This window comes from Gallinula chloropus, assembly GCF_964237585.1.
Source record: "Gallinula chloropus genome assembly, chromosome: 1".
Classification (NCBI taxonomy): domain Eukaryota; kingdom Metazoa; phylum Chordata; class Aves; order Gruiformes; family Rallidae; genus Gallinula; species Gallinula chloropus.
In genome coordinates, this window is record NC_140085.1 from 39648853 (window position 1) to 39671352 (window position 22500).

The 22500-nt window shown below is 37.4% G+C and overlaps 1 protein-coding gene across 8 annotated transcripts in view; it reads left to right on the top strand.

The window, feature by feature from the left end:
- FOXP2 (forkhead box P2) overlaps window positions 1-22500 on the top strand; it is a gene marked incomplete at both ends in the record, with an annotated part of 194120 nt that overhangs the window by 167425 nt on the left and 4195 nt on the right. For all 8 annotated transcript variants that reach the window (XM_084274596.1, XM_084274597.1, XM_084274598.1 and 5 more), the window contains one exon: window positions 164-327. In XM_084274596.1, the coding sequence (XP_084130722.1) occupies window positions 164-327 (164 nt within the window). The remainder of the gene's footprint in view (window positions 1-163; window positions 328-22500) is intronic.

Genomic DNA, 22500 nt, shown 5'->3' on the forward strand with positions numbered 1-22500 from the left:
GGACGTGAAAATAATTGGGAAAAGCACAAAGTCCTTCTGACCACCTCTACAACTACCCAAAGTGAACAGCTTTGTGTGTGTGCATTCATACGTGTATGAACATTTAGAAGTGATTTGTGTATGTATGGACTAACAATTTTATTTTTACTCTTCACTTTGCTAGGCTGCGCTGGCAGAGAGTAGTTTACCATTGCTTAGTAACCCAGGATTGATAAATAACGCATCCAGTGGCTTACTGCAGGCAGTCCATGAAGATCTCAATGGTTCGCTGGATCACATTGACAGTAATGGAAATAGCAGTCCGGGCTGCTCTCCTCAGCCTCACATGTAAGTGCAGTTAGCATCCTCTCAAGAAAAAAAATGCCTTAGTCTAAGACACAATATTACTCAAAAGTGCTTTGAAACATGGTAAGTGAAACATCTGGAACTGTATGTTTGAAACTAAACATTTACATTTAAGCAGTTAAATAGATGAGTCTTCATTTACTTTGTAGTAAGATTGGTGTAAGCTTTTTTTTTTTTTGCCTTCTTTTCCAGGTTTTTTTTGGTTGGTTTTTTTTTTTTTATAAAACCTTTCCAACTTGCTTGCAAGCATTTTATGCAATGGGAGGCTGATCTCTGTGGTCATTTTCACAAGCCTGGCTTGTAAGGTATAGTCAGAATGTCCAGGTTGGAATTAGTTGTAATTTTAACTATGAGTCTCTAAACCATTTATGAACTGTAGTAGAGATATTGCCCATTTATATAAACCGTAAAATGCAAAGTTTAACTGTTGCCCACAGTTTACATAGAAGCCAGTAAAGTGTAACTTTTTGCCTGTCGTATAAATCAGTGTAATTACATATTCAAGTTTAATTACTGGTGCGTCTGTATTGGCAAGGTTTATATGTTATATTTTATGCAAGACTACGATTCCTATTAATATTTAGCAGCTAACTATATCATTAATTACTCTAAAATCTTTCCCCTACCATCTTTTTAATGGAGCTGAGAGAGTGGAAGTATTAAAAATTGATGTATTGTGGATTTCAGAAATGTGTCTGAAGCTTTAGAAATGCCTGGCCTTAATCAGCGGTGTCGAACGTGGCAGTTTCTTGTTTACTAAATAGTAAAACATGTATCTTGGAGGTATTGTTTCCCAGGTTATTTATATAATAATTAGCAGTGTGATATCTAAGTAGACTTAGATTTAAGTTTACTGTAGGAGGGTTTTTCATGTGCATGTACAATTAGGGTCTCTTTTTTTTTTTTTTTTTTCCCTGTGTTTAAAATAGCTGATCTGATTTGCCTTTTTTTATTCCATTTTCCCTTTCACATTTTTAATGTTCATTTTAATTTCTAGAATGGGATATTTAGTAGTAACAGTAATTGAGTCCAAACTCTCTTTTTACTCATGTGCTGGTGTGTGGAGAATCCATTTTGATTTGACCTTTTTTAGGGGAAATATTTTTGCCGAGTTTCTCTTCTTTTGTTTGGCATGTTAATATGTCTGTGATCACACAGAAATGTTTATTGTCACGCATTTAATTGTTTTATTGCACATTTATTCTACTTGCCTTTGAAAATAATACGCTGTGAACATTCATGTATTTTATCAGGTTCCAAACCATTACTTTTTCAAAATGGAAAAATTTGTCTTTTGGAAGTGTCTTTAGATGTATTAAATAATACAAAAGAAGTAATAAAACTTGAAGTAGAAAGAACATGAATATATGCTCTTGAGAGTAACACTACTCTAAAACAAGTAAAGTGAGCAATCAGACAAAAGTTTTTATATCCCATGCTTTATGCTATCAACCATGCAGTGGGTAGCTTGAGGCCTTTTACTTTTAGCAGTTCTCCTGAGTATGCTAATGCTCTCTTCCTGTATAAAATGCCAAGACAATAAAACTTTAAAGAGCAAACAAGAGTTAGATCATGTGTGTTAAAAACAGCTACTTTACAGAAAAGAATGACACTTGCTATTAAAGTTGTTTTGTAAGTGTTTGGCAGATCTGTTTACATATCCTATGTACTGTCTGCCATTCCGCAGCATAAACTGAGATATCTGTGCATATGATTATGTAGATATAGCTACATTTATAGCTGTGTTTATAGCTAAAATACAACATATCATAGCAACTCTTGCCTGTAAAACAGGCGAATAACTTGAGCTGCGCCCTAAGTCGAGACTCGGCCTTCCTCTCTCGTTTCTATCATAAGTCATTTGTCAAATCTGGCAGGTTTGGGACTTGTCATGGTGACTCTTTGAAACTTATGACCATGTTGCTCCCTTCTTGATAGATTGAAGCAACAGAATGTAAATGTACTGAGATACCACTGGAGAAAGAGGTTATGCTTGTTCATCCCCTGCGCCAAATTTAGTGCAAGAATACTGGGCCTCCAGCTATGACTAGATACCTGCTCACTTGTGAATTTTTTGCCTTTTCCTTGCTGAGTGAGCCAGGAATATGAAAACATGAATGAATGCAATCTGCAAGAAAAGGCAAGGAAGGGAGAAGCAGAGGAGCAAGGAAGAAGAGGTGCCTCTTCCTCGCCTCCATGACCATGTTGATTAGGGCCCGTTGTGTTTTTAGAGTGTTACTTGAGAAATTGAGAAAAGAATATAGGGACAACAGGACAGAAATCAAGCAAGTAAGGAATATGGCAAACAGTGGAGATAATTAAAATTTTATGTTACTTACAAAGATTACATAATCCCAGGTTGCAGGATTTTTAATGAAAAATAGCTAATAACAGAGAAAAAAAAGTATTTTGCTGCCCACCAGCATTCATTTTTAGTTTTCTGAGAAGGATCACCCAGGAAGTCTGGCTGTTTCTCCCCCAAAGGAGTATTTTAGAGGGGGTCATAAATACCACACTAACCTATAAAGTAGGTGGCTCTATTAATCTCCAAGCAGTTTAAACCTCCATCTCCTGATGCCCGGGAAAGTGCGTTAACCATGACACCAAGAATACACTGAGCAATTGTGTGGGCTGCCATCTTGAAGCTGGCATGGAGCTGGGAGCCATGGAGCACAGCATTAGGGAAAGAGGCAAGAGGTTGTGTGCAATTTAGAGATCGGAGCGTTCTGTTGAGAAGGGGCAGGGTTTCGATTCTAGACAAGCTTCCAGGGAGAAACATTTGTTTGGTATCAGCTTCAAATGTGAAGAGAGTCTCAGTGACAGTGTGAAAGGCAATCATGAGGTTGTAAGAATTGTACTGAATAATGCTTCATCAGATAAATATATGATAGCAGAACTTTCTTACTTCAGTACGTACATATTGAGGTTTTCAGCATAAATTTTTCTTTTTAAAAACATAATGAAAATTATGTACAGTGGTCAGTATTTCTGTGCTTTGAGCATGAGAATGTTATCAGATAAATTGCTTTCTGTTATTGTAATACCTTAGCTACTCAGAAAGTGGAGAAATTACTCTGATTTGAACCTGATACTTCACATCTGGTTTTTGAAACAGAGCAGTAAGAGCAGTTAGAGTCATCAACTTCCCCATCTGTGGACAGGTATCTAACATAGGTGGGTGAATCATCTTGCTTTGAAAATAGTGTCTGCTCTTTGACTGGAGAAAGACAGTAGGTATATAACCTCAAGTAAATGTATAGCATTTAAATCCTTGTTCGGTGCAGTGAGTCCTTGCCAGTGTATTTACAGCAGTGGCACTTTAAAAGCTTTACAATTTCTGCCTTGGGTAATGATGTATGATCTGCACCATTTCTCATGCTTCTGGAACACTTAAAAATACTGCAGTAAGTTCTAGGTGATCAGTATAACCATGGCCTGGTAGCTGAGATACTGCCCATTTCCATTCCCAGTCTGACAAAAGACGGTATTTCCATGATCCAACATGCAGCGTGTCACTAGCGGGATCTCAAATCCTAGGTTTACTTTCTGTGTTTTAACAGTATTAAATCCAAGTTCTGTCTTTGGTTGGTCTTCAAATCCCATTTCTGGTAGATTGACGTGGGCTCTTAAGTGCTCCCCTAACATAAATCTTGACTGAGAAAACATGTTACTTACTGTGGGCATATATGTTCTGTTCAAAATCAATTTCCCTTAACATCAGTTGCCAACAATCAATGTCAGACAATTATCTTTTCATTTAAATCAATACTTAAGATTCTGTTCCTTCCTTCAGTTTTTTGCAAATGCATCCAAACAAGTGCAAATAATGCTGCATGGTTGGGGCATGCTGTGGAAGAACTTTTATCATCCCTGAAGAAATGACAACATTGAATAAGACGTGGAATGATACTTAGGGACAGTAGTGACAGTTCATGCATTAGTGATAACACAGCTTCTTTATAATGTGCATGCCATAGCTAGTATATTACTGAAGAGTTTTGGAGGAATCTGAAAGTGAGTTCCTTCAGAGCCAATAAATTTAGATTCTTAAATGAAATCAGGATCAAAATTAAATCAACTTTGTGCTGTTAATTTTTCCTGCCTCTGTTACACATTCAAGAGTTCTCACTCTTGGGGATGAATTATCAGGAATGGAAATGAAGTTCCAATGTTTTTCCGATGTTTCCCTGTGCAGCTGTACCAGATTGATCACACTTAAGTGATTGTTGCAACTGGCACAGACCTCAGTGTTTTATCACCCAAATGCGTGGTGCATTTCTTGTCCACGTGTTCATATTTTGGCATCAAGCGTAATGCTGTTTTACTTCATTATATAAACTTTGAGGGGAAAGGTAAAATTTTAATCTGGAAAGCTGTTCAGAGCACTCGAGGAAACAGAAAGAAACTGCTCATCATAAAACATCTCACTGTAGGAAACAGTGGGGTGGTTAAAACTCCCCATGGCTCATAAAATAAGGAGTGGGAGGAGTTAGCAAAGGACATAGGGAAAGCACATATCCTAGTAGTGAGGTTTTGTGGCAGGGGACTGTCATCATGGTTTTGTCCCTGTTCATGCTGTATGAGAGCACAGACTAAGGACAATGTAACTAATACCTTACATTCTCAGTTGGCTTATGAAAATAATCTAGTTCGTAACAGCAGATCTAGAATCCTGGAGAAAATTATGTCATACTAATTTCTAGAACAACTGTAATTACTGATTGTTTTTTAAAAGTGCACTGAAGACCAAATCAATATTTTGTGTCACTTCTTAAAAAAAGTGAATTCATATATCCTTGTCTCGTATATGACTCTGTATTTGGCTGTTGCGATGCTGTACTCTGTAAGCCAGGAATTGTATGAAAACAAATGTCAAGTAACACATGTATCTCATGATCTTTAAAGCCATTTCCAGAAAATGTTGTGTTAGGTTATTATGAGAAAGAGAATAAATTTTTTTTGTCCAAATCAGTAATTGAAAGAGGCAATCTGAGATCAATTAGAAAAATGAGCTTATCCAGTGTAGTCCTTCATGTTCGATCCTTTGTGTAAAAAAGTGAGTTCCAACCATCTGTGGTTTCAGTCACCTTTCCCTTTGTGTTCTGCTGTCGTTCCCAACCCCACTCCTTTACCTTTCCCACTCTTGTCCTGACTGGATCATTTCTCTCTGCAGTTCTATCTGCATAATCATCAAACTTGTGGGGTTTTTTTTCAAATTTTTTATCTTTAAATTTTATTCCCAGAGGCAAATATGATTATTCTGCTCTAAGATCATTTACTTTTGAGGTGCTTCAGTTTGAACGCATTCCATTGTCAGGCCGTTCCCATATCTGATTATTCCAGTCCCCCACTGTTAAGCTTTCACACCACTTACAGTAGGTTACCTATCATTCCAGTTTTAATCCCTTTCATTCCCTTGTTTCTTTAACTTCATAATGTTCCAATCCCCTGTCTTTCCTTCTTTTTTTTTTTTGTGTGTGTGTGTTATCATTGCATTGTCCCATTTCATGATCTCTTTGCATTTACCTTGGAGGCTTGTTCTGTTCTAGGAGACTGCTATGATCCAACTCTCTTGTTCATCGTATGAGACATGATGTAGTGTATAAGAAAATAAACTCTGAACACATCAATTAACAGGGATGTAACAAGCATTATTAAATAGGTGAGAAGCATGTAATTGAGCAGATGAATGTGGTAGCAATTGCAGCATTTCTGGGTATCCTTGTTCATCAAAAATGTTTCACCTAATCACATGATATTTTAATGTCTGTATAATTTAATTTCACACATTTTTATTCATAAATCTAACTTAAGGAATATAATGGGCAAAGAGACTTCGTGACAACAATTGATTTTTATTTTTATATGAAAAGAGGGACAGCTAGGAAGCACAGGATCTTAAACGGTTACAGATTTCTCTGGGCATATTCCCGTTGAGAGAAGCTCTATTGTGAGAATACAGTGAAATAATTTTGGCTTTGCCTAGTACTCCAAAACATCTGAAAGCGACAGGCGAGTCCAGCAATCCAACACTTCATGATACTGTTTTCTTACTTTTTTTTTTGTTATATTCTCCTTTTTGTTATGTATTACTTTGCGTTACCTTTCTTTTCAATTCACTTGTCCTTTACATTTTGATTCTGTTGATCAATTTTCTCATCTTTCAAGACTGATGTTGCAGGCCTTTGTCATTTCCTCTTTAGCTCCTTAAATGTTACATGTCTTACCTTTCATCAGAAGTTGCTATTTCTTCTTTACATTATTCCAGCCCCAATTGTTGCACTTCTGCAGTACATTCCCAAAGCTCTTGACAAAAAGATCACTCCAGAGAGATAGTGCTTTCAGCTGAAAAGCATCGGATCCCTGTAGCATGGCTTGTAGAAGTTGGTAGGCTCCTGTGGGGTTTCATAGAATCTTTTTGGAAGCAGTCTTGCTAAAAACTTCATGGTACTGCTGTCTTGAATTCTCATTCTATGGGTAAGGTATTTATGCTTTTCATATAACAGGTCCGTATAAGAAAAGGCAGCATCTTAAATACTATTACGGATGTTAAAAATGTTTGAAGTTGTGCAACTAAGTCTCTGTGATGTGGTTATGTAACTTTTAAATTTACTTCGTAGGAGTTTACTGTCTTTGTATAGCACAGAAAATGAGATGTCAGTGTTATTTACAGTGTATTTCTAAAACTGCATGTACAGTTACGAATTTTGTCCACGTTTAATGCTTGCCTTTGGATTTTGAATAACTAATAATATAAGATAAAAATTGTGAAAGTGGACTCCAGATATTTTTTTGTAAATGCAGGTGTCCAAAATATGCCTTTACATTTCTGTTTCATGTAAACACGTTAACTCCCCCTTCGCCCCCATTATATCCAATGCCAGTAGTTTAAATTACAATCTATAAGTCCAAGCAAAAATTCATTAAAAAATACTGGTGAAGCATTATTTGACTAATATGTAGTCTTCAGAATTTGTAGAAAACTAAGCACTTTGCACATTTTAAAAAATTTTCAATGCATTTTTTTTTAAAAAGAGTTTCTTGAAGAACTTCATGTCAGTGGATTGCTGTAACATATAATTCCTCTCCGAAAAGTATCATAGTCCATCTCAAATTTAAAAGCCACTACAGAACTTCATTCCTTTGATTATCAGCCAAATCCCAACTTACAGACCAAGTATGTTCTAATTTAGATCTGCTAGTACATGTTCTAGCTTACATAGTCTTACTGTTCCTCTTTGTTTCTCAAATGTGTTCTATAGTCTACACTGCAAAATTTGAATCTTCATTTTGGTAGACAAAACAAGCTCTTTCTGATACAGCAGATTGTCTATTTTCCTCACCTTTCTAGTAGCCATTCCCTAAAACTACTCACTGTGGATTTATTTTCATATACAATTGTTAAAAGAGTTTTTTTAAGCATTCCAGGCATAGTCATATATGATGTGTTTCTTTTCTTTCTCTGTTGTTACAGAGCAAAACATATTTTAGCTAAATTCAGCTAAACTGTTGTGGTTTATGTTTGTGGTATGGTATTAAAGGATGAACTGAGGGCCCTGGTGTGACATGTACTGTAGAAAAGCAAAACAACAAGGACTTTCAAATCCCTCCCCAAACTCTTGGAGTTTTTAAGTAGTAATTGAATTGTTCAATTTTTGAAAAGTGTCTTCTGATCTCATTTGAATGGAAGCTGTACACTACTTACAGTACCATCCCCATGTAGAATAGCATCAGGCTTTGTCTGGAGAAGTGCATGACACAATACCAGTTGGCACTAGACTGCACTATAGGAACATTAAACCAAAAGGTAAACCATGACTGGTGGCAGTGAAATAACTTGAGATGGGCACCCTTCAAGTAGTGTTCTTTTACTGTACATGTCCTTTTATTTGTGCCACCGTGAGTGAAATATTTTTGCTTTTGTATCAATCTGGACTTACAGATTGATTACAATTTAAACCATTTTTTTTATTATTTTGCAGCAAGATATTTATAGGCATCATAGAGAACAAAGTATCATGCTGTATATATTTCTTTCAGCTGGAGTGCACTGCCCTGTGAAGCAGTAGTCTGTGTTAAGCAGAGGCCAAAGTTTGCAATTAGAGGCAGACTCAGTGATATCTCCAGTATCTCCTACCCACCCAGTCTTCAGGCAGACTATATTTGTGCTTTCTTGAAGGGGCTGTACAGATACAACATACTCTTCAGACACGTTGCCCTTCACATCCAAATATAAATCTGCAATGGCATGAAAATGGGAGGCATGATTGGCATTCCTACATTGCTTAATAATGTGGTGAAATGTTCTGAGACAATTTAAAATGAACAATCATAGGTCTACATGTGAGGTGGTGATGACTGCATATGCAGTCGTTCTTAAGACTCCAGAAATTGTAGCAGTTCACCAACTGAATGTGAGCTGACAGAGATACATGGTTGTGAAAGCATTCTGAAGACGAATGTTGTAGGCAAAAGCAAGCTCTATCCTCCACCCAGTTCTCCTAATTGGCCTTTTCTGAAGATTGGGGAGGGACTAAACATACTAGATTTCTTGAGAAGGGAGAAACCACATTGGGAAATTATGATAGACTTCACAACACTGTGTGGAGGAGATGGGAACAAAATTTTCCCAAGTCCATTGGGAACGGGAAAAGAAACAATTGGCAAGTATTTCAGCAGGAGGAGTTAGGACAGACAACAGAAAAAATAAAACCTTTCTGACTGTAGGATAATTAAGTGCTGATTTGCATGCCAACAGAGAGGGAATATGGAACTGGGTACCAGAGGCTTCAAAGAGGAAATTAGAAGTGCTCAGAAGTGGCTTAGGTATAAATAATCATGTTTTGAGGTGGGGGAAGGGGATGAAGAGACTTTATGATCTCTTAAGGTCCCTTCCAACCCAATTTTCTTCAATTCTTATGATAAACTTGGAAAAAGTAATGTTTTTTCGTGTATGCCTTGTCTTACTAGAGGCTAGCTGAGATTGTCCAAGTCCATTTACTTTGTAATCTGGAACAGCTGTCACAGCTAAATATCTTTAAGCACTCTTATTTTTAAGATTGAATGAACCTTGCCCTTACAGAAAAACACGTAGTGAGTGTAAGATTCAGCTAATGTAAGAAATGTCAGCTAGGGCAGTGCAGGCAGTCCTGCACAGGTCAGTTTGACCCATTTGTCACTGCCAAATGCGACGTGTGGTTCTAGTTGTTAAATGCTACTATTGCCAAATAGTTAAAAACAGCTACCATTTTAAGTCCTAGCTCTTAAACATAAAAAAATCATAGAAGATCAATGCTCTAAGAAACTTAACATAGGAAAACAAAATATTTTTGGAGCGTCCTGCTGAAAATTTTGAAGTGTGGCTATCAAGCATACCTATTAATAAATATTTTCAGTGAAGACTGTTCCAGAAGAAAACATGTGCTATGCCCAGGTGTAGGTGTAAAGCTGATAATCCCTTGCTGGTGCATTAGAATAAAAAATGTTAGGTGCCACTGTGGAAAAAACATTGATGATGCATTTATAAAATGTATTAGTATAAAAGGTATTAGTAAAAGGATAGTGTTTTCATCCTTTTTGTCCCACACTATCTATGTTATCAGCTGTATGTTTTCCAAGATAACAGTGTTTTATTAATGTAAGAGTTTTAACATTAAAATAATTTTATGTATATTACATACATATACATCTATAATAAGTATAATTAAAAATAAAGTCGAATTTATGTATAAAAATGACACATACAGTCCAAATTCTCCCTCAGCTTTTCCCAGATCATTGAGTAGTTTTCTAGATGTTGCACAGAAAATATTTGCCTGCTCTAACGCACCAATAACACTGAGATATTTAGTTTTTCCTGCCAAGTTTCTGTGTAACAGGTACTTTTTAAAAAAACTTCTAGCTATTAGATGGTACAGAGCATGCCAGATCCATAGCCTGTTTTATCAAACTTTATTTTCAGATTCCCTCTTTTTCGATGGTTTTTCAACAACACCCAAAATATTCAGTCAGTCAAATCTCTAGTGCTTTGTCATTGTCCTTTGAATTTTTATCTCTAAAACTTCTGTGCTTTTTTTCTCCCTAATCCTTTTCTTTGTTTAGCATGTTAACTTTTGACGTTTGAACTAGATGCAGTGATGGTTTGAAAGACTTGAGAGGCCTGTGCCCTAAGCTAATTCCTAGTCAAGTTGCTACTTTTCTCTTTTTTTTTTTTTTTTTTTTTTGGTTCTGTCACAGAGAAAATACATTTATTTAGACACCGAAGGGAGCAAGCCAATGCCAAGGATGGGAACTTTAGTAAGAGTCACTAGAATCAGAAAACCTGTTAATTTCATCATCTTAATCGGAATTTGATTCCTAAAAATTTTAATCCTGTAGAAAGGGCTAATTGTGCATGAGTTTTGAGCCTCATTTGGTATATAAAGAAAAATACATTATAAATATATTATTTTTCCAGAAACATCCTTTATTTATCTACAGTGTAAGATTTAATTTGATTATTTTTTGTAGCAAGTATTATTCATAACTGATTATACATGAGTGCAGATGGAGTATCCCTGTTTATTCTCTTGGCATTTTCTTGCCAAGTTTAAAAACAAACAAACCCACAAAGACCCTGTCAATTTAGTTATCATTTCCATAATCTAAAAATAAATGCATAGTTTTATTACCCATATTTTTTGTTTGGTTAATTTTTGTTTAAGAGAAGTGAAATTACATTGTGGGAATCAACAAATCTGTCAGTTTATTCTCTAGAAGTTTCTCCATACAAAGTGCATGTGTTTGTTTAAGCTAAAGGGAAAAGGGGGAAATATTTGGTTGTTTATTATTATTACAATCATCATCTTCATCAACAACGTTTTTTCAAATCAGGCATTACTATAAAGCCAAAATTCATTGACAACTTGTTTTCATGATTTCCTTTTCATTCTGATTTGCTGCCAATGTCTGCTTTCAAACTTTGCTTAGAACACAAACTGCAAGTTTTGGCTGTCCCTAAATTGAAGTGAACCAGTTTGTATTTTGATGTGCTTGGTCAGGGACAAACAGAAGGCAAAAAGCACCAAATATTATCTCCAGCCCTTTTAGGAGCAAATACATTGGTGTGTTTTGCAGCTAAGCAGTACAAAATCATCCCCAATTTGGGATATTCCTATAGTATAGGAAAGAAAAAGGAGAGGTTTGCTTCTAATCTCCATGAATTAAAGGCTGGCTAGCTTCTGCAATGTGAGGGACAATATCTGCTAAAACATTTTCCTGTAGTGGCAGGAAATTACTGAACACTTTTAAGCCTATTAAAATATTTAATAAACTAAACCCCCCAGCATATTAGCTGTGCAACTTGCTGAGGATTTAAAAACTTTTCTGTAGCAGTAGCTCTGTGACTTTTTATCATTAGAAGAAATTAGTAGGGGATAACTGTCAGGATAAAATGATCATAAAAATGCCATATTAAATAGGGTGAACCTAAAGTGTGGGTAAGGTGAAGTGTGAGTGTTTGCTTTTTCCTATATTTTCCTTATTTCTAGTATATCACTTTTACTCATTTCACCAAGCCACTTGTTGACTTCAGTGGCAGGTAAATTAAATTACTTAAAAGTACTCCTGTCATTTTTAATGTTTCCTCATACAGATACGTTTGCTATGCCATAGGTCACTTTGGTTGTTCTTTCCTGGCTTCTGCCATATTGTTTTTGAGATAGCAAAGAAATAGCTAAAACGTAGCCCAGCACATTGAACATACTAGTTGAAGTGAGGACGTACTATAAAGGCATAAACACGTTTTATGTTGTTGGCACTGTCATCATTCTCTCCTAGTAAGTCCAACATACTGGGTTTTTTCTTTAACCTCTTAAGCAGAGGCGCTGTTGAGGATTCCTAATAGCATAAATTTTCCAAGCATTTACAGCAAATAGATGTATATAGGGAGTTTTCTTTTCCTTCTTTTATTTCTCAACAGCGAAAATCGGTCTGCCATGGATTGCCAGCTTTTTTAGGTTTTTTTTTCACAGCTAACTTTACATATGACTAACCTAAATGTGTTGCTACCTCTGTTCTTACCTTCTTCTGGGGTATTCATAATTAGTCAAAATAGAAATAAAATGTAGGATCTTAGAGAATTCTCACGTTTAACCTATCTCCATGTTGTGAAATACAACTTTTGTCCTTTCTAGGTTTACCACTGGAAAATCTTACGTCTAATTTAAGGATGAATTAGATTTTTTAAGTTTCTCACAGGAATTTGAAAATTAAAATACATCCATCAGACCTCCTTGTTTACTCTGCTGTTACTCTTAGAAGCCTCGTAGGGCAAGTAAAATTAGTGGTCTTATATATACTTGTTATTCCACCTCATTTGTCTAATAGAAAAATATGTGGTTCACTATGTGTATCACCTTTGGTTATTGCCCCTTCTCCCCAGGCACTCTGTCAGATGCATTGCATCTTTCACTTACACCTTCTGCCGTGAATAAACTTCACAAGTGAAATCTTGGACCTAATGAAGTCAAAGGGAATTTTGCCATTGACTTAAATGAGATCTGGATTTCATCCCAGGAAGCCATTTGTCTTCATGTCTTTGGTTTTCCCTCATTTGTTATTCTGCCTTCAGTCACTCCTAATCACTCCTAATCTCCATCTGATATTTCTTGCGACTGCTTACAGCCTCATTTCTCAATCTTTATTCATTAAAATATGTTTTTCCAAGTAAGACAAGGAGTTCTCCCAGTTCTAAAATCTTTTTATTAGAACTTTGAAAATTTGTGCAGTCTTAGCAGTTTTGCTGGTGTTGTGGACACCTAATGTTAAAACCCGGAACCTTTTTATCTCTGCAAAATATGAGCAAGATAATATTATCTGAGGTGGGGCAGGACTAAGTGGGAATGCCCTGTTAACCAATAAGTTTCTAAGTGATTTTTTGAAAGGTTTTGGGCAGGGTTTTTCCTGTTAATAAGAGCATAAATGTCTTAATGTTTTCTGCTATCTATATTCCCCTAAAATCCAAAAGATCCAGATGAAATGACCTGTTATTTTTCTTCTATGATTTTTTTGCATTAAACTGCCGCCTTAATCCTTTGTACCACCTTTTTGGACTCCCTGTATTGTTTGTGGCCTATTCTTCTCTTGAAAATAGCACCATGTGTTCATTTAGGTCAGATTTTCAGGTAACGGCACTTTCCTGCTGTCCCCCTCCCTTCTGATGTTAGAGATTGATATGCACTCAGTGTATCTTTCCCTCTGCCATGTTCATGTGAGATCTTCATATCCAATTAATATTTTTTTCTTCTCTTTTACCCTGGTCTTCCATTTGCAATACCTGAGTATTCTCTGATTTCTCCTGGGACATGAGAATATGCTGGGACCTGTCCTGTTTAACATTTTTATTGATGTCCTGGAGGATGGACCTCTTTCTCATCAGGTTTGCAAATGACATCAAATTAGGGGGAACAATTGATATGCGTAAGGGTGGGATAGCCATTCAGAGGACCTATATGGGTTGAAGGACTGGGCCAAGAGGGACTTTATGAAATACCATGCCCTGCACTGAGGAAGGAAGTTCCTCTTGCAGTGATGCACGCTAGGATGGCTTGGCTGGGGGGCTGCTTTGCTGAGAAGGCCCTGTAGTATTGGTAGAAAGCAAGCTGACCATGAGCAGGGTGTCCTGACAGCCGAGAAGGTCCACAGTGTCCTGGCCTGTATTACATGCAGCAGAGACCCGAGAGACTGAGGGAAATGGTTATATTCCCCCCACTTCTCAGCATTCCTTAGGGTATATCTGGAATACTGCCTCCAATTTTGGCACCTCAAATACGAAAAAAAAAAAAAACCAGCAGTAAATTGGATGGAGTTTGTTATGATTGGAAGCAGAAGCAATTGCCCTGTGAGGAGAGGCTGTGGGAGCTGAGCTTCATCAGCCTGGAGAAGAGGCAGCTTTGGGGGTACCTAGCCCTCTCCCTACAGGGAGCAAGAAGTCGGGATCAGGCTCTTCACGGTGATGGGAGACTGAAGAGACCATGGGCATAAGTTAAAATGAGAGATTCAGACTGGTTATAGAGCAAGCTCTTTCCTTATGAGGACAGTAAGACAGTGAGTAGGGCAGTTGCCAAAGAAGTTGTATAGTCTACATCCTTGGAGTTTTGGAAGACCCAAGTGGGTAAAACCCTGAGCAGCCTGGTCTGACCTCGTAGCTATGCTTCCTTTGGACAGGAGGCTGACCTAGCATTCTCCTGAGGCCCCTTGAACCTGAATTATCCTGTGATCCCTAAAGACAAAGCAATGAGAGAGTGAGCAGAAGCAACCAAGCTATTTTGCAATCATCCTCACAAAGAAAGATGCACTGAATTTTGTTTTACAGATACCTGCTAAGTTATATCAGGTGCTCACAGAAGAGAGAGATCTCACAAATAGCAACAACTGAGTTTACATCTTTTTAAGGTATTACAAAAGAAAAGCTGTGTTTGCAAGACCAGTTTTGTGCAGTTGATAACGATGGGGTTTGTGATGTATCTTTTTCCTAGGGGGACTCACCTACCTTTTATCTTAAAATAATTGAAGGGAAGGGATATAGAACCCTAGCTTTTTTTACAATGACTGATAAAATTGTATCAACGTCTATTAGAAATAGGATAGTAAGTCTTTAGCCTGGCAAGTTGTAAAAGCAGTAATGGACTTACCCAAACTCATTCTTACTTGCTCCTACACCTGACTTGATGTGCCAGAGGCACTCTGTGACCACTGATCATTAATTCCATCTTACGCCATCTCCTTTAGTGATGAACTAAAGAGGACAAACTGTAGTGGCCTAATTAATTATTCCAGTGCACTCTTATTTCCTGTCAGACTCTGCAGCAGTGCCTGCCAGCTAGGACTGTTGCCTCTGCTTTCCATGACTGAGTCAGTGCAACTCCCAGCTCCTCCACGATAGACTTGAAATCCACAGAGAAGTGGGGTGGGAGAAATATATTTTTAAGGTATTTTTTTGTAATTCAGTGTAGCCTTTGAGAGGACAGAAGGTTGTGACTTCCTTTTGATTTTTTTTCTCAACATGGCTTTTGGAGGGTAGAAGGTTGTAATTTGGCAGTGACAGGTTGACAAAGCACACCCAGAAACACTTCCATTGAGGAGCAGTGCTTCTATAGGCATCACACTTCCAGTTGTCTTCCACCAGAATGTTGTAGGTTCACTCCCTCCATAGTAGTGAAATGAGGTGGTGCATCCTCAGCCACCTGACAAGGATATGTGACAGTCAGACCTTCCTTCTTTTCTTGCTTGAAGCTAAAGATTTGCAGATAGGCATTAGTTTATTTGGCATTTCTTCAGCGTTTTAGTATTTGCAGTAAATACATGGGGGAAGTGATTCCTGATGTTCAAGGAAAAATAATAATGGATTCTGTGACAGTTGTAGCATTACTGAATTTGTATTTAATTACTCATCTAATAGGCTTTCTTCCCTTTCTCAATATTTGGATTAGTAGCTCCCTAAATGGCTGTACATATCCATGTCAATAAACAGTTCACTCCTTCTTAAGAAAAATAATAAACTTTTTATAGTAGCGTGAAATTGTAAAGAGACAAAATAATAGAATTAGATATATTGTGGAAAATGCTGTAGGATTTGAGGATTTGTCTCCATTTGCCTACGAAGGCATAAATATAAAAATTATAGATATGAAACAGTGGATTGGAAGAGAGAGCTTTTCTTTTTAAACTGCTGTATAGAATATCCTACAGACCTAGAGCTGTGCTGATGATACATCTCTTCCTGAGGAAACAGTGGTCCAGATCTACTACCAGAAAAAAAAGAAGGGAAAAAACCCAAAAAAACCCAGCCAAACAAAGTCAGTTACTGCATCTGCAATATAGTGACTGTCATCTTACCAAGTAATATTTGGTGAAAAAAACTTTTCTAAACAAGTCTTAATGAATGTCACAGGTTTAAAAATGCTAGTTCAGACAGAAGTAATAGTTGTAAGTAAAAGGTACTTTAACTGGTTAGACTAGAAAAATACTTTATATAATGTTAGATGTTAACACATAAAATTCTTCAGAAAGTCAAGATGCTTCAGATAAAAATAAAGGTTAAAAATGTTTTTCAAATACTAAAATATAGCCATGTGCAGACAACTAGTTTGGCCACAGTATTCTTTGTGCTTTAGTAGCTTGCCTTGTTGAAAAATTTTTGGACTTCCACAGTTTGAAGAGTTCTGTACTGTCGTTCTTTTTAATGTCTTCTCCCAAAGAACACAATGGAACAGCTGAATCAAAATTGCATTTGTAGTTCAGGATGTCCAAAGCATGAAAGAGCAGCATGGGTAATAAGTAAAAATGTAAATAAAAATTGGCCCTGTCTAACAAAAAATGTTCACTGGAAATATGGAGATGTAGAAGAGAGACGGTGCAACACAAATATAATATGTTGTGTTTTGTTCTTTTCATATAGCTAATCATAGCCCATGTAATGGAAGCAAAGATGTCAGAGAAACAGTACAGTTGGAAAAGTATCTCCAGGCTCACCAGTTGGTTTTGAGGGTGTAATGTTTGGGGGCTTAAGGCTGTCTACAGAACTGTGAGGAAGAACGGGTCAAACTGTACATCACTTGGCTTGGGAAATGGTTAAAGCTTTTTGGGAGCTACCTTTAAAAAAAAAAAATCTTTATTGCTTTAACAGGCAAACAAAATCCTAAAAGAAATAATCAACAAAGGTTGTAACACCACATATGGCTTAGAAATTGTTTAGTCCCAAAGATTCCCCTGGGAAAACTTTCTTCAGCTGAGTTCCAGAAAATCCGTCATCTTTATATACTTCTACATGAGGTCACTAGGAAAGCCTGTGAGTCAATAGTATGAAAATTAAAGTCTCACAGAAAATAAGCCTGGGAGGGACTTCAAGACATGATCTAATTTATTGCCTTTTATGCCATTGAATACCAAAGTAAAAAACTCCCTAGTGTTACTAGGTGCCTAAGTCACCATAGCAATGCAAAATACTTTCAGCTGCTACCCAGCAAAAAAATCACCCTTTCATCATTTGAGACAGATCGTTGCAACCCCTATATGGAAAAAAAATGCACTGACAGATCTTAAAAAATTACATGACTTACTGCAGACCATACGCTTGGCTACAAAGCTCACAGTAAGCACACTGACCTAGGCAGCTTTTCCCTCTCAACATCTACCACCTCTTTGATAGAAAGCCAAGAGCAAAGCCTTTTCAGTGCCAGTCATTAGATTGACTTAACTGTCTGAGAGACTGCACCTCTCTCCATCATGGCGTCCCACAGCACTTTTCCCTCAAATGATTTTAGCAGAGCATTAAAGATTCTGGGTGGATATGGGCAACAATGTTTAGAGGACCCAGATCTGAACTGTGGAATTTATTCCTATGGGAATCCTGGAGAGGTTGTGAAACTTCCCTGGTGGCTTTCAGAATTAAACATCAAACCCTTGCTTTTTTGTTTGTTTGTTTTTCTTTTTTCACATGCGCAAATGAGAAATGAACTAATGCTTTTTTACTGCCATAGAACTGAATGAAAGAAATATAGGGAAAGCTGAACAGATAAAATCTCTGTTTTGGAAAAAGGGTCTCTTGTAGTAACTCAGTGCTGATGGTTATAAAAGGCATTGTCTGACTTCTTTTTTTTTTTTTTTTTTCCCAAAGAAAAGTTGTGTTTTCTATTCAAAGCCTGGAATGAGAGCCATTTCTTCTAACCAAATCCAAACATTGTTTATTGTAATTATTTATATTTTGTTGTCCTGTGTTCTCACTGCTGTTTTGCTGCACGCTGCATGCCCTTACATTAAAGCTGATGTGATGCGAAACCTCTGTAGAAAACACGCTATCCATAATTGAGAATATTGCATCGAGTATCTTCTCTCCTTGTTGACACCGGCACAACTCAATTTAATTAAGAAATCATGTACTTGGTTATAGGATCTGGTTGTTTTCTTGTCAGCCACAGCGTATGTTCAATGTTTAAAAGTTGAATGCAACACTTGTTTTGTTGCTGCTGCCTAGATTTTAGAAGGACTTTAGTAGCTATTACACTAAACAAGTTTTTCCGAGGCAGGACCAGGCTAATCTGGTACAAAACTCAAAAGACAAGTTCACCTTTGTATCAGACGTGTTATTGCAGGCCTTGGGAATTTAGCTTCATCTCTAAATATTTAGAAGTTACTTTATACACTCCTTCTTAGTATATATTTATCCCTCAGCTGCCTGGCCTGTTATCTTTCTTTTTTCCTTTGAAGCCTCAAACCTTTTCTCCAGACGCCTACAAACAGTCTTCGTGAGGCCTCTGTAAGTGTCCAGCAACTGTTACCTGTCTCCTGTCACCTGGCAGTCATACCACTTAAAAGGCATAATGATGATGTCTTTAAGGATATAGTATACATACAAGAACATGGAATTGTAGTTTGCTAGTTGCAGGAGTGGAGGAAAAATCTCCCACGTACAGCTGTAAGCACGGGGAAGAGTGAATGTTTGAGGCAGCCAGAGAGACAGAGAAACTTCATGTTCTGTCATGTATGAGCAAGGAAGAAGTAGTGTATTGAGATGAGCAGGCAGCTCTACAAGTTATTAGAATCCTTTTATATGATAAAGTTCTCTCACAGAGAGTTTAATTTTGAAAGTTCTGGGGCATCAGGAAAAATTTAATTTGTAAACATAGATCCACCAGCTGTAAAGAAGGGGATCTGTGGATATGAATGTGTTCATTTGTTTATATCTATACCAAAAAGTTCTTTGAAGTAATTTAGCAAAGACATTTGGACGGGATGTAGTAATAAAACTTGCTAAGAGATGACTTCATCATCTCTTTATTCTACTGAAGAGTCCACAGTGACTGAACTCACTTCTCAAAGATGTGTGTGTAACCTCATCCTGACGACCCCAAGGATGGGGACTCCAGGGCTCCTCAAGCAACCTGATCGGTGCTCGGCTGTCGGTACTGTTTCCAGAATCTGCCCTGTTCTTTCTATAATGTGAGACTTCCTTCTTTCACCCTTTCTTCATGTAATAGTTTTTTCTAAACCAATACCTGGTTTTGGAGGTATTGCCACATATTTGAAATCTTACCATCTTCGCCACTGGGTTTGCATTACCTCTTATTTTGTGGGGACCTGTAAAATTTATAACCATGCTCTCTATTTTGCCTTCTGTGCCATTAATAAAAATACTGACTAGTTCTGAACCCAGGATTAGTCCATCAGGGCCAGCTAATCTTCAATAAAATACAGATTCCAGTTATGTAGTAGATAAGTTTGTTTTGATCAGAAGTCAGAAATCACTAAGCTATTGTGAGGCTTTGTGTGACATGTTTTTTTTAAAAAAAAAAAAAATAAATTCAGAATTTAAGTTTAAATACTCAGCACTTTACATGGGAATTTGTCCTTAGCACACTGCTCCCATTGTTTAACAAAATAGTACTGTAGGGTTTTGCAAACAAAGACATTTAAATATGTATCGGTCCATTGAAACACACACACATACATATTTTTATACTGGTTACATGCCTTACCAATCTCAATATTTTGTTTTCTATGTACAATGTCTTGGAAGATATCATATTATACTGAAAGACTTCAAGATAAAAATGTACTGAACAATTTAAAAGATGAGTGTTCAAATCTTGTTTTACTTATGGAGAAGTTGTTTTCCTCCTTAGAGCATAGATGAAATACTGTTAATGTAAGATCCTTTACATCTCCAACCAACCCGCCTCTACTTTGCCTTTCAAACTTTGATTTAAAAAAAAAAAACAACAAACCCTTCTGGAGTTGAGGGAAATGTTATTTTCATGAGTCTATGTGTTACTCCTTGTGCTTACACTTCCAGAAAGAGGTGTTTGTATGGCAGTGTTTTCTACAAGCTGTACCTGCTGCCAGAAAAGCCCATGAAATTTATTTTTGTGAGGGCAACTGAACAGTTTGATTTTGGTCTTGATTTACTGTTGATCTGGAAGAAAGTATAGCTGGAAAAAAAAAATGAAAGTTTTCTATCCTGAATAGTTTTCTAAGTTGTTTATTCTTCCACAGGTTAGTGATCAGAATAATCTTTGAACTGCCCTAGGAAAAAAGAGCTCTTCAGTATTAAAAAATGTACAGCACAAGAGGAACTAATGTGTAGTGTGTTTTTGATGGATATTTCTTCTTGTCCTCCCTGTTTGTACAGTGGCTGCACACTGACCACAGAAAAGTAGTAAAAACAACCTGGACACCACCGTTAAAGGAACTAAGCACATTTGGTAAAAAGTAGAAGTTCTGTAGTCAGAATTTTTTAAGCATGGAAAGGAAGCATAGCCCTGAATCATAGGATGGTTGGGTTGGAAGGGTCGTTTAAAGATCATCTAGTTCAAACCCCTCCCTGCTGTGGGCAGGGATATTCTTCATGAGATCAGGTTGCTGAAGGCCCGGTCCAGCATGACTTCAAACACTTCCTACAACTTCCACTACTTTGCTGGGCATCCTGTTCTGGTGCCTCACCACTCTCATTGTAAAAGATTTCTTCCTTATGTCCAATCTAAACCTACCGTCCCCAGTTTAAAAATAATGCCCCTTGTTCTGTCACTGTAGGCCTTGGCAAAAAGTCTCTTTCTTACAAGCCATCTTTAAGAATTGAAAGGCTGCAATAAGGTCTCCCTGGAGCTTTCTCTCCAGGCTGAACAACCCCAACTCTCTCAGCCTGTCTTCATAGGAGAGGTACTCGGTCTCTCTGATCATTTTTGTGGCCCTCCTCTGGACCTGGTTCTTTGTATTTTCCTGGGGACCCCAGCGCTGGATGCAACACCCTCATTAGGATCTCAGTAGAGCAGAGTAGAAGGGAAAAAGCTTCTTGCTTAACCTGCTGGCCGTGCTTCTTTCATGGAGCCCAGGATACAATTAGTTTTCTAGGGTTTCTGGCAGATGCAGATTGCTGGCTCATACCTAGTTTTTCATCTACCATTATTCCCAGGTCCTTCTATGCAGCACTGCTCTCAAACTCTTCATCCCCCAGTCTGTATTGATTCTGTGGATTGCCCTGACCCAGCTGCAGGACCTCATGCTTGGCCTGACTGAATTTCATGAGGTTCATGTGGGCCCAGTGCTCAAGCCTGTCAAGGTCCCCCTGGATGGCTTCCCTTCCCTCCAACATATCAACCGGACTGCTCAGCTTGGTGTCATCAGCAGACTTCAGGGTGCACTAAATTCCACTGACTGTCTTACCGATAAAGATACTAAATACTATGGTGCCAGTACAGACCCTTGAGGACACCGTGGGTGAAGGAACATGCTAGGTATATCAGTGCACAAAATAGAATTCCTTGGGAGACACATAGGGGACAGAATGTTGAAATAAATGTGTTACAGCTTCTGGAAACAATTAATACAACAGTATATATCACGATTAAAACCACTGAAGACTTCCATCAAAAACCTAGTCACAATTCTGAAGGAAATATCTGAAATTTGAAGCTTAAATGGAGTTCAGAAGTTCTCTTCAGCACTTAGAAATGTTTGAAAAAAAAGATGCTAAGTGAAAAAACCCAACCTTATCAAAGGTCCCTTAAATCTCAAGGCACACAATTACCTGTATTGCCTCAAAAAGGGATGAATGGTTTTTCTCCCCCTTTCAGAAGGCACTATTCAAATGTTTTTCAGTGATAAAAGTAATTTCTAAATAACACCACATTCCCTTGCAACGTACCTCCCAAACAAATAAGAACAAATATTGTTAAATGTAGATGGAGGCTGAATCACCTTGTTGCCTGTGGGTCCTAATAGTTGTATTCAAATTCTGTAAAGTCTACTCTGAGGTAGATACTGCATGACCTCAACTCGCCCTGGGGTGTTACAAACCTCAGGTGTCTGCTAGAAACATTGCAACTGTGAGACATAAGAGATTAGGCTCAATTTCCATTTTTAATCTTTGTGGCAGGGTTAACTTTGCAAGGAGAATCAAGCAGTGTGTGGTGTTCTTTTTTATTCTACCAATTACCGTCTAGTGGCATTTTGGATGCTAACCCAGATAGCAGTCCAGTAATCCTCGGATAGTAATCTTTACTTTGTATTCTAGCTATAAGGAAGTCAGGTTGTGTAGCTGACTGCTAAATATTTGTTTAGTATATTTTGTTTAGTCTGTTTTTGAGGCAGTACCTGTCTATATGCAGTGAAACTAGTCAC